Source organism: Vitis vinifera, chromosome 13, assembly GCF_030704535.1.
Source record: "Vitis vinifera cultivar Pinot Noir 40024 chromosome 13, ASM3070453v1".
Classification (NCBI taxonomy): Eukaryota; Viridiplantae; Streptophyta; class Magnoliopsida; order Vitales; family Vitaceae; genus Vitis; species Vitis vinifera.
Genome location: NC_081817.1, coordinates 6,489,145 through 6,505,854, shown reverse-complemented (window position 1 = coordinate 6,505,854; position 16,710 = coordinate 6,489,145). Strand labels below are relative to the sequence as shown.

Sequence of the window (16,710 nt, the reverse complement as noted above, 5' to 3'; positions counted from 1 at the left end):
AGCCAGCCCAATCTGCATCTGTGTAACCAACAACTTGAGTATGACCTCTGTTCTCGTACAATACACCTTGGCCTGGTGTACTTTTGATATATCGAAGAATGCGGATTACGGCATCCCAATGGCTATCACATGGTGACTGTAGGAATTGACTAACAACACTCACAGGGAAAGAAATGTCTAGACGAGTAATGGTGAGATAGTTCAATTTACCTACGAGTCGTCGATATCTCCCGGGGTCTCCTAAAGGCTCTCCCTGTCCTGGTACAAGTTTGACATTCGGATCCATAGGTGTGTCTACCGGTTTACAGTCTAACATACCGGTTTCTTCCAGGATGTTTAAAGCATACTTCCTTTGGGAAAGGACCACACCAGAACTGGATTGAACTATCTCAATTCCTAAGAAATACTTGAGTTTCCCCAAGTCTTTGGTCTGAAAGTGGGTAAAAAGATGTTGCTTTAGTTTCTGAATACCATCCTGATCACTGCCTGTAATGACGATGTCGTCCACATAAACAACCAGATAAATACACTGCCCCAAGGAGTTATGATGATAAAAAACTGAATGGTTTGCTGTACTGCGAAGCATGCCAAACTCTTGAACAACAGAACTAAAACGGCTAAACCATGCTCGAGGAGATTGTTTCAAGCCATATAGAGAACGACGTAACCTGCACACTAAACCAGACTCCCCTTGAGCAACAAAACCAGGAGGTTGCTCCATATAAACTTCCTCGGCAAGATCACCATGAAGGAAGGCATTTTTAATATCCAACTGATAAAGAGGCCAAGAATACATAGTAGCCATGGAGAGAAGCAAGCGGACAGAAGCAATCTTGGCAACAGGGGAGAATGTGTCCATAATCAGAACCATAAACTTGAGTATAGCCTTTAGCAACTAAGCGGGCCTTAAGGCGATCAACCTGACCATCAGGACCAACCTTAACGGCATAGACCCAACGACAACCAACTGTAGATTTACCAGAGGGTAAAACAACAAGATCCCAATTGCCATTAGAGTGCAGAGCAGCCATTTCATCCACCATTGCCTGTCGCCAGCCTAGATGGGAAAGAGCTTCATGGGTGCTCTTTGGAAGAGAAACAGAGGATATAGCAGAAACAAAAGCAGAATAGGGTGAAGATAAGCGATGATAACTCAAAAAATTGTAAATAGGATGAGGATTACGAGTAGAGCGAGTACCTTTCCGAATAGCAATGGGTAAGTCATTAGGAGAAGGCAGAGCCGGGGCAGGTGAAGCCGAAGGGATAGGAAGTGAGTCAGCAGGTGCCTCAGGAAAAGGGAGAGGAGCAACGACATGAGGGCGACGATGATAAACCTGAAGTGGTTGAGGGGGCATAGCATCAGGTGGGGAGACAATGGGAATGGGCAAAACTTCAGAAACAGGAAGAGACTCAGAAGTGGTGGAAAAGAATGGTGAGTCCTCAAAGAAGGTGACATCAGCGGAGATAAAGTATCTATGAGTCTCAAGGGAATAACAACGATAACCCTTCTGAAGTCTGGAATATCCCAAGAAGAGGCACTTCATGGCTTTGGCGGAAAGCTTGTCCTGTCCAGGAGTGAGAATATGAACGAAGCAAGTACAACCAAAGACACGAGGAGGAAGGAAATAAAGTGGTTGGTCAGGGAAGAGAAGAGAGTGAGGAATCTGATCGTGTAAGACAGAGGAGGGCATACGATTAATCAAATAACAAGCGGTAAGAACAGCGTCCCCCCAAAAACGAAAAGGAACGTGACTATGGAGGAGGAGAGTACGAGCTGTCTCAACAAGATGTCGATTCTTGCGTTCAGCTACCCCATTTTGTTGAGGAGTATGAGCACAAGAAGACTGATGAAGAATTCCATGATGAGACATAAACGAAGTAAATTGGGTTGAAAAATATTCCCTGGCATTGTCACTGCGTAACACACGAATAGAAATATTGAACTGGGTTTGGATTTCAGTATAAAATTTCTGGAAAATAGAGAATAACTCAGCTCGATTTTTCATTAAAAATAACCAAGTACATCGAGAATAGTCATCAATGAAAGTGACACAATACTGAAATCCTAAAGTAGACGCAGTCCGACAAGGACCCCAAACATCAGTGTGGACAAACTCAAAAGGAGACTTTGCCCGATTATTCAAACGCTTTGGGAACGAGATACGAGTATGTTTCCCAAGCTGACATGACTCACACGGAAGCGACGACAAAGTGGAAAAACGAGGAACCATCTTCTGGAACTTGGAGAGACTAGGGTGGCCCAGACGATTGTGAATGAGGAGAGGAGCATCAGTGGAAATGCAAACTGCAGGAGATGAATCTGAGGTGAGGTGATAGAGGCCTTGAGACTCACGTCCTATGCCAATCGTCTTCCCCGTACTCCGGTCCTGCAAGGTCACAAATTTATCAGAAAAGGTAATAGAGCAATTAAGAGTACGAGTGATTTTGCTGATGGAAATAAGATTAAAAGGACATTCAGGAGTATAAAGGACAGAAGTGAGAGGTAGAGAAGGCAGAGGAAGGGCCAAACCAATACCTTTAGCCACAGTTTGAGAACCATTAGCTAAGGTAACAGTAGGTAAATCAGAGGTATTAGTAATAGAGGAGAAAAGATCCTTATTACCAGATAGGTGATCAGATGCTTCAGAATCTAGAATCCAGGGTCCAAGAGAAGATGTGTGGGTAAGGCAGGCAGAGGCATTACCAGGTTGGGCAACAGAGGCAATAGAAGCCTGAGATGTCTGAGATGCGGAGGAGCTCGGAGGCTGAGGCAGCGGAGAATCAGAGGACTGGGCCATATGGGCAGTGCAAGGAGGTCTTCCATGTAACTGATAGCAACGATCGCGAGTGTGGCCAAGTTTATTGCAATAGGTGCAATGAGGACGTTGGCCTCTACCTCGGGTACCACTGCGTCCTCCTCGAGATGTAGTTTGAGAAACTAACACAGAAGAATCTGAAGCGCTATCAGATGACAAAGTCTGAGTGGACGAGATACGGAGGAGGCGAGCAAACACATCATCCAAGGACGGAACTGATGAACTTCCAAGAATCTGATCACGAATAGACTCAAGATCCGGACGGAGGCCAATAAGAGTAAGGACCATGAAGAACTTGTCAAGCTGTGTTTGTTGAGCCCCAACATCAGGAGTAAGAGGCATCACAGTCAAGAACTCCTCCTTAAGAGAGGCAATCTGACCAATATAAGTAGATAGATCCAAGTCCTGTTGGCTGAGATGGACAATAGTAGAAGCCACCTTATAAAGACGCTGGATATCATTCGTGTATAATCCTTTGGCCTGAGTCCAAAATTTAAAACAAGTTTTGTTGGCCTGAAGATAAAGAAGAATTCTGGGATCAACCGATTGCCATAATACACTACATAACTGTGCATCTATCTTCCTCCATTGTACGCTGTCAACCTCAGGGATATCTGCCTCCTGGGTAACCAAGTGATCCTCATATCCTTGACCCATAAACCAAAGTTCAACAGAGGCAGACCAGGAGCGATAATTCTCACTGCCAACCAATTTCTCTGAGGTAATCATAGGAGATCCAGAGATAACAGAGGTAAAGATCTGATTTTTGGTGGTCATATTCACGTATTTGGATCGAAGAGAGCCCTAATACGGCTGCAGATTGCGGCGTGGCACCATCGAAAAAGGGAGACGGCCTCAGATCGCGACGTGGTACCACCAGAAGGGTAGAAGAACACTTCCCAAGGCACGTGCAGGGATTGGGGTGGAGAAAAAGTAGCCGGAACTTCGCCGAAAAGGCTGTTTGGAGGGCTGACGGAGACAAAAATCCCCAAAAGAGGTACGTGCAGGGCTCGGATGGGAGAACCAGGTAGGTAGGGATGCTGGTCGGCGTCAGGCGAGGCTGGAGGAGGAGGCGCGTCGCCGGAAAAGGTCTCACGCGCCCTCACGCGCCGGCGCGTGAGATTCAGTCGCCGGCCGGAGAAGTGCGCGTGGCCGGCGCGTGGAGGGTTTTCTGGCTCCGATACTTTTGAAGAAGTTGGAGATCTCCTCCAGGCGCTCCTCTTGGTGTGGTCGGTGTCGGAAAAAGACGTCGCCGGAAAAGTTCACCGGAAAGTTCGCCGGAAAAGGTTGCCGGCGTGGTGGAGATCCGACGGCGATGAGGTTGTCCGGAGTGGTTCGGGAAGAAAATGAGGGGACCGGAGTGAAACACGGTCACTGGACGGTTCGCCGGAATTGATTACACGGCTAAACCGAAAAAAAAAATTAGGTTTTCTCCTTTGGCTCTGATACCATGTTAAAAGAGAGAAAAAGGAGAAAAATCTTAATTCTCATTCATATATTTTCTACTTACAATTGAGAGATATATATATACAAGGCTAGGAGTCCTAACTACCATACATGTGACCTATATTAACAAGGAAAGATAATATACTATAAATACATTATATTCAACAAAGAAGAATCTGTTGATCACGTTCTCTTTCATTGTGATAGAACAAGAGTTTTACGACATCTTTTGTTCTCCCTTATTGGTGTGTTGTGGGTGCTCTTTTCCTCGGTTAGAGAGGCTTTGCTAAGATGGCATGGCTTTTTTGTGGGTAAGAAAAAGAAAAAGGCATGATGAGCTGCTCCTTTATGCTTTTTTTGGACTGTTTGGAAAGAAAGAAATAGTAGGGCATTTGATAATGAGGGGTGGTCAATTCAAGGGTTCGAATTCTCCTTCATTTGTAATCTTTAGGTGTGGTGCAAGTTGTACATAGTTCGTAGTCCTTTTTCCTTTATAGACTTTGTGGAGTGGTTGGGTTCAGGTTAAGGGGGTTGTTGTTGGTGTCCCTCTTTGTTTTTGTGTTGCCTTAAGGTGTTTCCTTGTATACATCCTATGTACTTTGGAATGCTTTTTTTGGCGTTTCTTTTTATAAAATGATTATGTTTACCTATTAAAAAAAAAATGATGCCATAGATTCAAGGTATGAGAGTAACATTCCTAGAGTCATTTGTAAGCTTGACATAGAGAAAGCTAATGATCATGTTAACTAGGGTTTCTTATTGTTACTCATGGAGAAAATTGGGATTTGGTTAGAGGTGGATGGGATGGATGAAGAAGTGCGTGTCTTCAATTAGCTTTTTGGTCTTAGTTAATGGGACCTCCACAACCCTTAAGGGTAAGGTAGAGAGATCCACTTTCCTTTTATTTATTTGTTTGGCTATGGAGGCATTTGGTCCTTTGGTCATAAAGGAAATGGAAAAGGGTTTCATTTCTGGGTTCAAAGGAGGAGGAGGGTTGGTGGGGGGAGGGAGTTAAGGTGACCCATCTATTATACACTAGTGATAACATCATTTTTTGTAAGGCAACCTAAGAGTAGTTGTTTCATTTGAATAGGATTCTCAAGTAGCTTGAGGTGATTTCGGGGCTGAAAAAAATCAATCTAGAGAAGAGTGGGCTTAAGGTTGGGAGGCTAGATAATTTGGAAGTGTTGGTATTTGAGATGGGTTGTTGGATGGGGAGACTTCATCCTACTTATTTAGGCTTCATTTGCAAATTGGATATAGAAAAAGCCATGTTTGAGTTGGGTTGTCAAATGAAGAGACTTTCTTCTACTTATTTAGGCTTTGTTTGCAAATTGGATATAAAAAAAGCTTATGATTATATAAATTAGAAGTTCTCCTCTCGATCTTAGAAAAGATGGGATTTGGTCTTAAATGGATAGAGTGGATCCACTTTTACATATCTTCTGTGAGATTGACAGTACTGATCAATGGCACCCCCACAAATTTCTTCTTGACCTCTATAGGCTTGAGGTAGGGGAACCCTTTTTTACCCTATCCTTTTGTACTAGTCATGGAAACCCTTGGTTGCCTAATTGAGAAGGCTCAATATGGAGGTTTCATTAATGACTTCAAGATTGAGGATAATGGGAAAGAAGGGATTCAAGTCTCACACCTATTGTTTGCAGACGATACTTTTTTATTTTATGAGGATAATGTAGTTTGGTTGAAATATTGGAATAGGATAGTCACTTGCTTTGAGGTGATGTCAGGTTTGAAAATAAACATGCAAAAAAGTTAAATTATTCCAGTGTGGGAGGTGGAGGATGCGGATAGAGTGGCTTTTGTTTTTTGTTGCAAGTAGGAGACTTCCTACTTCTTCTATCTAGGTTTACCTCTTGGGGCTCCTCATAAGTCTTGTGGTGTGTGGGATTCAATCGAGGAGAGGTTTAACAGGAAATTGAATGCTTGGAAAAAGTAGTACATGTCCAAAGGAGGAAGACTAGTCCTTATTAAGAGCTCTTTATCAAACTTCCCAACCTATTTTATGTCCCTCTTTCCAATTCCCAGAAAATTCAAGAGACTTTTTGTGGGGAAATATGGAGGAAAGAAGAAAGACATTAGAAAAGGTTGGGAAGATTTTAGCCTTAGATTAGCTATCTGAATAAAAAATGGTAGATGTACAAGATTTTGGTGGGATAGATTACGAGGAAGTTTAAGTTAAAAGACACATTGCCTAAGCTTTTTAAAATAGCCTCCTCAAAAAATGCAAGAGTTGCAGATTTATGGTATGGAGGAGGTGGAGGTGGCCTTTGGGAGGTTCAATTTAGAAGATCCTTCCAAGATTGGCAGGTGGCCCAATTTTTGGATGTTATTTACCTTTGAAAGTGCAAGAAGGAGAGAACACTTACTTTGGAAAGACAATGTGGGGGGAGGATAAATTGTAGTACATATCCTTCAGCACTGACAGTAATTCAGTGCTCCCAGTCAAAGAGATTTGGGGATCTCGAGCTTCCCTTAGAATGCGGTTTTTTTGTTTTTTTGGCATGGGAGGCTATTTGGGGGAAGATCTTAATCATAGATATGTTAATGAAAAAGGGATGACCTATGGTCGGTAGATGGAGCCTTTGTATAGACAAGGAAGGATCGATTGATCACATCTTGATTCATTATGATAAGACAAGAGTGCCAGGGACTTTTCTGTTAGTAGTCTTTAGCTTGAATGGAAAATTAAGGGGTCATATAAGAAGAGAAGAATTGTTTGGTGCATGACTCCGATTTGCTTATTTTGGTGTATTTGGAAAGAGCGTAACTAGAGGACCTTTTATGATGAAGAACTCTCAAATCAAAGATTAAAGGAGTTCTTCATTACATCACTATTAGAGTGGTCCCATGTTTCATTAAAAAGGGAGAACGCTTATATTTTGGATATCTCATATGCTCTTCCTTGTGTATAGCTTGGCTTGTTTTTCGTAGGCTAGCCTTGTATATGCTTGGTGCTTGTATTGTGATGTTTTGTGTATATTGGCCCTATACATAGGGTGCACGCCCACTTTTTGGCACTTCATAATACATGCTTTTGTTGTCTATCAAAAAAAATGTTGAGTCCATCTAATTACAACTATTTTTTTTTTTTTTTTAATTTTCATTAGTTTTTTTAGAGTTTTTTAACCTTCTCAACTAGCATATTGCACACATCGCCCGATATCGATCCAAGATACCAAAATTGATACTCCTTGGGACTTGCCAAGTCAACAACCGATACTGTGACTTTGAACCATGTTTGCCATAGCAAGCTCAAAAGATGTGAGTCATATATATGTGGGAGCAAGAGGGGAAGAATTGGAGCTCATGTTTATGATTGGGAGTCAAAGATGGCGAAGACCTTTTTGCAGAAACTGCAAAAGCAAGTGGTGATTCGGAACTCTACAGATAGGATGGCTTGGTCAGATTCAAAGAATAGGAAGATCTTAGTTAAAGCATTCTACTCTTTTTTGTCATTAGGAGGTTCATAGCTTTTCCCATCCAAAGTTGTTTGGAACTCATGGATCCTGATTAGGGTGGTATTTTTTTCCATGAGAAGCAACATGGGGAAGAATATTGACTTTGGACCAATTGAATAGGGAGAGGAGTGTCTTTAGGGAACAAGTGTTATGTGTAACAGGGAAGAAGAATCCATTGATAACATTTTTTTACACTGCTTATTAGTTGGAATCTTGTAGCGGCTGTATTTTTCTTTATTTAGGATTGATTGGGTGACCCATTCTTCTATAAGACCAATGTTGTTAAGCTGGAACAGGCTCTTTGTCAGGAAGAGGCGGAAGAAAGTGTAGTTTGTTGCTCATTTATGCCGTGTTTTTTATTGGGCAATTTGGTGGCATAAAGTCAGAGGGCTTTTGGAAGTGTGGGAATTTCAGAATAAATGCTCAAATCCTATTTTATGTACAATTTTTTTTTTTTTAATATTATATTGTGTTAGGCACTGTATAGGAGGGACATCTAATGTTGGATTTTGTTGACTGTTTAGGGTCAAATTAGGCATGGTTCGCTTTTCTTTTTCTACTTTTTCTTGGTGCCCCTTGTATACCCACACTATACTTGGTGTGCCCTTGTAGTTCTTTTTGAATAATCATTTTTAGACAATTTATATAATACCTTGTACTTATCAGAAAAAAGAAAAAGGAAAAAAAAAATATTAAATGCGTCCACATCATGTAAAACGTTGAGCACATATTTATAGATGCATAGAAAAATGAAGTGTAGTGTGCTGTTTTCTTAGTGAAGTGTCGTGATGGAGTTTGAACATCTTTGCCATTTCCTCTATTATATACGAGGCACTAAATGTGTTATGGGTCAAAATGTTGACCTGGACAGGAAATGCATTTTTTCTTTGTTCCATATACTCCATTTTTTGAAGTACTAAATACTCATGGAAATCTTTGGAAGCAATTCTTACATATTGTTTCTACTTTAACCCATAGATAACACGGAGGGATGAGGAAATGGCTCCTTTTGTTGCTGGAGTGAAACGGAATTATATATTTGGCGGGATATGTAGTATTGCAGCGAATGCATCAATGAAGGTTTGCATGTTCCCAACAATTTGGGTCAATTTGAAATTTATTCGTGCCTTCCATTGCTTATTTTTCAGATTGTAGTTCTAATTGAAATCAATTGTAGTGGCACCTATTATGTTCCTTGTATGCACCATTAATCAGAGAATACAAATGTTTTATAGGCTTTGGCTGACATGAAATCCATCAACCTTTTTGGGGTTCAGCAGATATGTCGGAATTCAATTGCATTGGAACAGGTACATTTTATTCTTTTTTTTTCTTTTCTTTTCTTTTTTTCTTTTTTTCACTTAAAAATGATTGAAATAACATACAATGTGTGGGCACATCTGCACCTGCTTTGAAAATGCAGCTGCATTTTGTTTATTTCATTAATTGGCATTTACGGTACTTCAAAGAGTTCAAATTTTATGTAGAAAACCATAAACTACCTTGAAATATACAAGCAGCACTGGAACTAAAAGAAAACAGAAAAGGAACTGCACAAGGCATAAAGCAGGATTTAATTGCCATCCAAACTCTGAAATTGAAGAAAAACAAATTTAGTTCTCCTAGTTGGCTGCTTCACCATGCAAAAAAAGTTCTGGGAAAACACTCTTTTAATGCCAAATCAGAGGCCCCAATCCTTCAGAAACTCAATGATTGTGCTCTTTCTAGATGCACGATAGGGAATGTTGTGGGGTGACCCTTTGCACACTCCCTCTAACTTTAACAACAAACTTCCAGTGCCAACTAGGTGATGTGCCCTTCACAGAATGGGGCAACATCCAGCATACTTAGAATAAGAACATTAAGGACCATACACTATATAGACACCCACAATGGTTGAGGATGCGATTCTCAATTCCTCTCTTTATACAAATAATACCAATTAGCTAGAGTCTACCCCCTTTTTGATATGCTACATTTCTTCTAAAACTGATGGTATGTTTTTTTCTTTTTTCTTTCTTTTCTTGAACATTTTTTCTCTAAAAAGATAATAACATCTGTCTGAACTGCTTAGTTTTGTAGCTTAAACCTAAAAGTTAGTTCTTTTCTTATTAGTTAAACCTTTTCTCGAGCTATTCTATTGTCTCTAAATAAGTGCATGCATCTTAAAAATTTTCAACCTATCAATATGTTTGTTAGATGGAATGGAGAAGTAGGATCCTTGCAACCAAAACCCAATGGATGGCATGGTTTGTTGAGTTGAGCTGAAGAAAGGAGCATGTGTGCATTTCAGCATGTTTTAGCCATGTTTCCTCCAAAAACACAACTTACAAATTTTATTGAAATTACAGGCCCTGGCAGCTATCCCCTCGATTGACAGTGAAACTGTACAACAGAGATTAGATCACATTCGCACTTACTATGAACTTCTAAACATGCCATTCGAGGCAAGTTATTTGAACTCATACTCTTTTATCTCATTACCTTCGTGTCACCATCAGATATCACCTTTTAATTCTTGCTTGCAGGCCCTTCTTGCATTCATCACGGAGCATGAGAATCTATTTACAGCCACAGAGTTAGTGAATACAACTGAACATTTATTTATTTTAGGATGGATAAATGATGTTTAGCTCAGTAACATTCACTATTATCCAATTGACAGGTACACAAATCTTCTGAAGGTCCAGGTCCCAGGAAGGGAGATCCCTGCAGATGCACGAGAGCGGGTATCAGAGATTTTATCCCGTTAGCTTTCTGAAATGTTATTTAGCGGAAATGTATAGGATTACTTTATTCCAGAGGTGGTGCTTGCATGTGTATAGAAACTTGTTTTTTCCTCTATGAAGTTCATTTCCAGTGGATGCAGAAGCCACTTCCATGGAAGTTGCTACCTAGTTGTGCCACCTATGTTGTGGTAAATTTTTGTCAGTTTATTCTTCCAAACGTGATACTGTTACTTTTGTAATTATAATTTTTTTTTTTCCAACTACGTAGGGGTTCATTATAATTTATTCGTGTGTAGTGTAAAATATATTTGTGTTGTGTTTTTAGTGTACTCTCTCTAAGATCTGCTGTTGTAGTTTTACCATGTTTGTTTGTTTATATGTACAACATTCATTTTAATCATCGGAAAATTTCCTCTTCCTTAATAGAATTGGAAGAAAATAATTTGACTTATATGTAATGGCAGTGTAATTTTGTCTTGTCGCCACCTTTCTGTAGAGTTTGGGTTTGAATTTATGGTCCACATAAACCATAATTTGATTCACCATGTTGGGTGATTGACTGGATGTTGGATAGCATGGATCCTATGAATGTTTGATCGGCATTGTGATAGAATATATTATCTTATCATTTATTTTATTTCATATTTTGTCAGTGAACATAAATTATTATTATTATTATTATTATTCATCAATTGCAAGAATTTTTTTAATTAAATATTAAATTTGTGGTCTGAGAAAGAGAAGAATTTAAAAAATTACATAGAAACATGTAATATTTTTTATTTACAAGATTTTAGATATATTAATTATGAATATTGCTAATAAGAAATAAAAGGTTATATATTAAATATAAAGTGTAGAAAGATTTTTGGGTAACATTAACCATGAGAGTTTTATATTTTTTAACTATTAAGTTATAGGATGGGATATGCTTTTTATTTTTCTTAAAAATATAAAAAATTAGGAGGTAATATGTTTTGTATTTTATTTTTTATTTCTATTATAAATAAAATATTTATATGGCATAACGTATTTTATTAAAAATAATACATATAATTTTAATTTTTTTATTGAATATAATACTTCAGGTTATCATGTCAGTCATATCCTATTGAAAATAATTTGTTATCCTATTCATAATGTTTGGATAATTTATTAGAAGTGAGAATAGGAATTAAAATTTTATTATTATTTAATTAAAATCTAATCAAGGTAGAATTTGGATTCTCTTTTCACTTGTACATTGATAACCTTTATTTCCTATTGATATTTCTAAAATGAATTTGTAGTTTTAGGTGGTGTTTGATTTGTCTTAAATCGAAATGGATCTTGATTTAACTCAAGTCTAAATAATACTTAATAATATAAAGTTCTTAAAACAACTTGCATTAAGATGCAAGTCATTTTTAAAATGATTTGTTTTTAAACTTATCACTTTCTTCCAAGACAAATTTATAGAAAAGGTAATTTAAAAAAAATTAAATTAAATTAAATCGTAAAGCAACTTGTATTGAAACTTGAGTTAAAAACAACAAACAATCCTAAAACTAAAATGTGTTAGGATGTTCATCATAGATCGAGTAGATCTTTCATCGACTAACTCTATGGTTACAAGAGAGAGTGTATGATTGATTGTAATAGTTTGATCAAGTGTCCAAATATATATATATATATGAAGTTTTTAGATAGACTTAAAGATGTCTACGTAACTCTATAAATGCTTAGGAGTTTAGTATTCTATAGAATTCTTGAACATAGCCTGGACATAAAATATTCTAGAATTGTAAAAAATCAGCAAGATTCTGGAGAGTTACTATTAATGACCGTACAACATCAATCATTTGAACGCTTCTAATGCATTATAAAATGCCTTTGAATGATACGAGTCTCATTGTTTTAAAACTCTCTTTTTTTTATTATTATTATTTATTTTTATCTTTATATCTATCTTTAATTTTAGTTTTGAATGATAAGAGTCTTGTTTTAAAACTCTCTTATTTTTTATTATTTATCTTTATCTTTATATCTATCTTTAATTTTAGTTTCGTGAGAATGTTAGACTTAACAATATTAGTCAATGATAAAATAGAATTGAAGGGTATAACAAAGATATGTATGTTTTTGGAGTTCATTTCATGATTCAAAATAATGGTTTGAGAAATAACAAAGATATGTATGTTTTTGGAGGTCATTTCATGATTCAAAATAATGGTGCTTTATTGAGAAATTAACACAAGAAGAGTAAATTTTCAATGAATCTAGAGTCTAAGTTTGAATACGAGATGCGTATAGAAGGCGAGGCTTTCAAATTCCACCAAATTTGGAGTGGGAATGGAGTGGTGTACTTGTGGTATCTATCATTTTTCTAACTCTTAAGTACAGGTTTTTTATATCTCTTATCATTTTATCCATTTTGGTAAATCTTGTGTAAGGGTGTGAAGAAGCACTCGTTCATGATCAAATTTTGAATTTTGGTGTAATGCAATGTGATGTTATCAATAATTTCAATACGTAAAAGGAAGTTATCATAAACTTGGTTTTATTTGGATCAAAGTAATACAAAGCAAAGTTATTTAATTTATTATTTCATTACTTACATGTATCACTCTTTTTAAGGCTTAAATTGAAAATAGTATATTAGGCTAGGCTTGAAGAAAGAAAAAACTTCTTGAAAATAAAATTAGATAATGGTTTTTTAAGGACATTAGGATAGTTGTTAATAATAAAATAAGTGGATTAGGATTTCACACTTCAGGATTTAAAAAGAGGAATTATGATTAATAGAGTCATGGAAAATCCTATGCATTAAGTGATGATTGGTAGAAGATGTGGGTAATCTTGAAATTATAGTAATGTTATTGTTGGAGGGGATGAGAGTGAAATTATTTTCTCCGCATTCACCCGAAAATTAAAATTCACAAAAATTCTATTTTTTTAGGAAATGCATGGTCACATGATTTTCCTCCTTTTTTTATTTTTAATTTTTTATTTTTTTTAAGTAGGAAAATAAACTAAAAATCATGAGACACTTAATTTTTTATTTATTTATTGACAATTCTAACAAGTTTTTAAAAATAATTTGCAAGTAAAAAATTATATAAATTATTAAAAGATTTTAGACCAAATGGATCGTGGGTATCATGATAATACTTGAGAAGCTAATTTATATATATGTAATAAAGAAAGTTTGGTTATTTATACATTTTTAAAAAAAATATATTATATACCTTAAAATTTGTCCAAATTTTATTTTTATATTAATTTTAAACTCAATTTTGTTATTAAATTTTAAATCTTAATTACATCTGAATTTTTTGACCATTGACACTCTTTAATTTTTAGTTTTTATTGATTTGTATATTATTATTATTATTATTATATTATTATTTTATTTCTTATTTTATTTTTCCTTTAAAAATAAAATAAAAATAAGTGGAAACTCTAATTCTTTTATAAAAATCATATTTTTTATCAAATAAAAAGCAAGTCTCATCGTTTGGATAGGAATGCACAATCCACAATTATATTTGTTTTAATAATTATATAAATAAAATATTATTAATGTTTATCATTTATGAAAATATTATTATCTTTAAAAAAATATATAATTTATAAATTTATTAAAATATTAATATTTATCTTTATCTTTTATAATTTTTAGTAAAATATTATATCGTTTAGCAAAAAATACATAATTTACCATTTTTGTTATATACACAATTCAAGGTTCAGGTTGGCATGGGCAAGGTTTCAATGGGGGCTTGAGTTAAAAAAAATATTAACTCCAAAATGCTAAGGTTGGTGGGATTGAACGCTTTGGCAACCTGTCAACACCGAACCTACATATTATTATTTATTTATTATTTTTAAATTATATCATCTATTATTTTATTTACAATATAAAATATATATAATAAATTCTGACATTTCTCACTTTTTAATTATTTTAATATATGATTTATAGATTTTTAATTATCTTAAATTAATAAGTTTAGATTATTTTTAAACTGTGGAAATTTGAGTGTATGAGTTGTCAGTTGTCACTTATAATAAGAATTTGAGACATTTAATTTTTAACCTATTTAATCATATCATTTATATAACATAAATTTTAAAATAATCATTTTACTTAATAACATGAGAGAACCTGAATTGTGCACGAGCTTGGGGTGGATTGGTAATTTTAAAAAATAAATTATGAAGGATAAAAATCAAATAATTAAAAATAGAAAGATTATTTTATTTAGGAAGATGAGTGAGTTTGTGAAGTAAGTAGAAAAGATAAAAAAAAATGAATTAAAAAAATGTGCAAATTGAAATATGGGTGAGTCATAACTATTCGATAATCAATGTTATGACTTATCATAGGTCTTATTCAATATATAGTCATATATCATAATGTACTCACCATAAGAAATTCATCCCGATGATTAAGACAAGTCTTTCCTCCGATTAGGAAGTAGTGTGTTATAGTCTCAAATGGATTGTCTAATTCCATGAACAATTGTAAACAACTTATCATCTTATAAAAAGCCTATGACTTTTATTCTCTATGCAATTCTTAATACACCTTAGTCATATAAGATGCAAGTGATGCATGCATGAATGCTCAGATAATAAATAACATAATCTAAGTTAAAATTGGAAACCATAAATCATAATTTATAAATATAATAATCAAAACTTATTCTATTATATCATGTCCTACTTTCAAAGACTCTTATCTTAATAAAAACCACTTAGCATAGGTTAAACCAATCTCTCCAACAAGTATGAATGGCAAGTGCTTGTGCAAGCAAGCAAGTAGTTCTAAGATGGTAGCATGGGTTGTTGAGCTTGAGAATAAGTGACACTACTAAGGAGGTAAGCCTTGGATGTTGCCAACAGGTGACAACAACAACAGGCTGAAGATATCCGAAATTAAAATTTGAATTTGAATTTAAAAAGGTTTCAATTTGAATTCAAATAGTTTGTTCCAAGATATATAAAAAGTTTTAAGTTGATGAAGCCTATAAATAATTTGGCCATCAGCCATTCAAAGCATGAATTTACCAAGAGAGTGTTGAGAGTTTTGCTTGAGAGAAGGCTGAGTATTCTTGTAAATTCTCTTTAGAATAATACAAGTTAGGGAAGAGCTATTTTGTAATTTAGTATTACCTTGTCCTTTTCTTGTTGCTTTCCTTATTGCAATCTCATGCAAGTGAACATAGGTTGGCTTGTGGATTTTGCGGTTTAAATTCTCTATAGTTATTGAAAAGAATATGCAATTCAGCAAACATTACTCAACAACACTATGTTAGAAGCATTTTTAAGATGAAAGTATGAGTAAATGATACAAAACTTGGAACCAAAAATATTGGAGTGCTTTGCCTCAATGGGTACATAAAATTTCACCCTACCAAGTACAATAGGCAGAATTCAGGCTTGAGCAGTTCATAGGTAGTAAAGAATGTGGGGATTCTGGAAAAAAGAATATCAAGGGGAACTATTCAAACTCAGCTTTGTGTTCTTCATGCCAAACCAACTCAGAAAATAGGAAAAACAAATCCAGAAAAGAGCTGCACTTTCTACAGTTGGCATTCAGTGCAATTCTTGGAAGTGTAGGAGGCAAGTAGCATGGGGAAAAATTGGAAGCCAATGCTGACCATCCTTCCATATTGTGAAACCAAGGTTTGGTTAATCTTGATTTTGATGATAACAAAATAAGGTTTAGAACTAATGATCATATTTCAAGTGTGATTAGGCAAGACGACTTCCAAAGTGGCAATCCAAAGACAAATCAAGTCAAGAAAAAATCATGAAGAAGAAGACCACCTCAAAGAGAAGAGTTTTTCAAGACCAAAGCTTCTTAAGATTTCTTTATAAGGTTGTTGGTGCACTAGGACTTTCATACATTTCATTATTTATTTATGCACCAAAATCATCCAAGAGTAATATTGTTTTAAATATCTTAATAATTGGATGATTTCATGTTTTCAACTAAAACCTTGTATTAAATTATTTTCAAACTTGTGTTAAAAGGTTTTAAGTTGAAAAAGGTTGAGTGTTGAGCCAAAAAAATGGCTCAACAGGTCGACCGGTTGTGCTCGTTTGGTCGAGTACCGGTTGAGGGAGGCCAAAAAGTTTCTCTTTCTCCCAATGGCCTTCTCTTCTTGGTCAAGGTTGAACCTCAACCGGTTGAGGTCCGATTGAGGTCCGGTTGAGGCCCAACGGTCACTTTTCCAAATTTTGTTGCAT

General features: G+C 35.7%; 1 protein-coding gene across 6 annotated transcripts in view; it reads left to right on the top strand.

The window, feature by feature from the left end:
* LOC100253015 (exocyst complex component SEC8) overlaps nucleotides 1-10,912 on the top strand; it is a 75,490-nt gene extending 64,578 nt beyond the window's left edge. For all 6 annotated transcript variants that reach the window (XM_010660065.3, XM_010660067.3, XM_002269627.4 and 3 more), the window contains 5 exons: nucleotides 8,723-8,824; nucleotides 8,980-9,054; nucleotides 10,096-10,191; nucleotides 10,273-10,322; nucleotides 10,410-10,912. In XM_010660065.3, the coding sequence (XP_010658367.1) occupies nucleotides 8,723-8,824; nucleotides 8,980-9,054; nucleotides 10,096-10,191; nucleotides 10,273-10,322; nucleotides 10,410-10,497 (411 nt within the window). In that variant the 3' untranslated portion in view covers nucleotides 10,498-10,912. The remainder of the gene's footprint in view (nucleotides 1-8,722; nucleotides 8,825-8,979; nucleotides 9,055-10,095; nucleotides 10,192-10,272; nucleotides 10,323-10,409) is intronic.
* The last annotated feature ends 5,798 nt before the right edge of the window (nucleotides 10,913-16,710 follow it).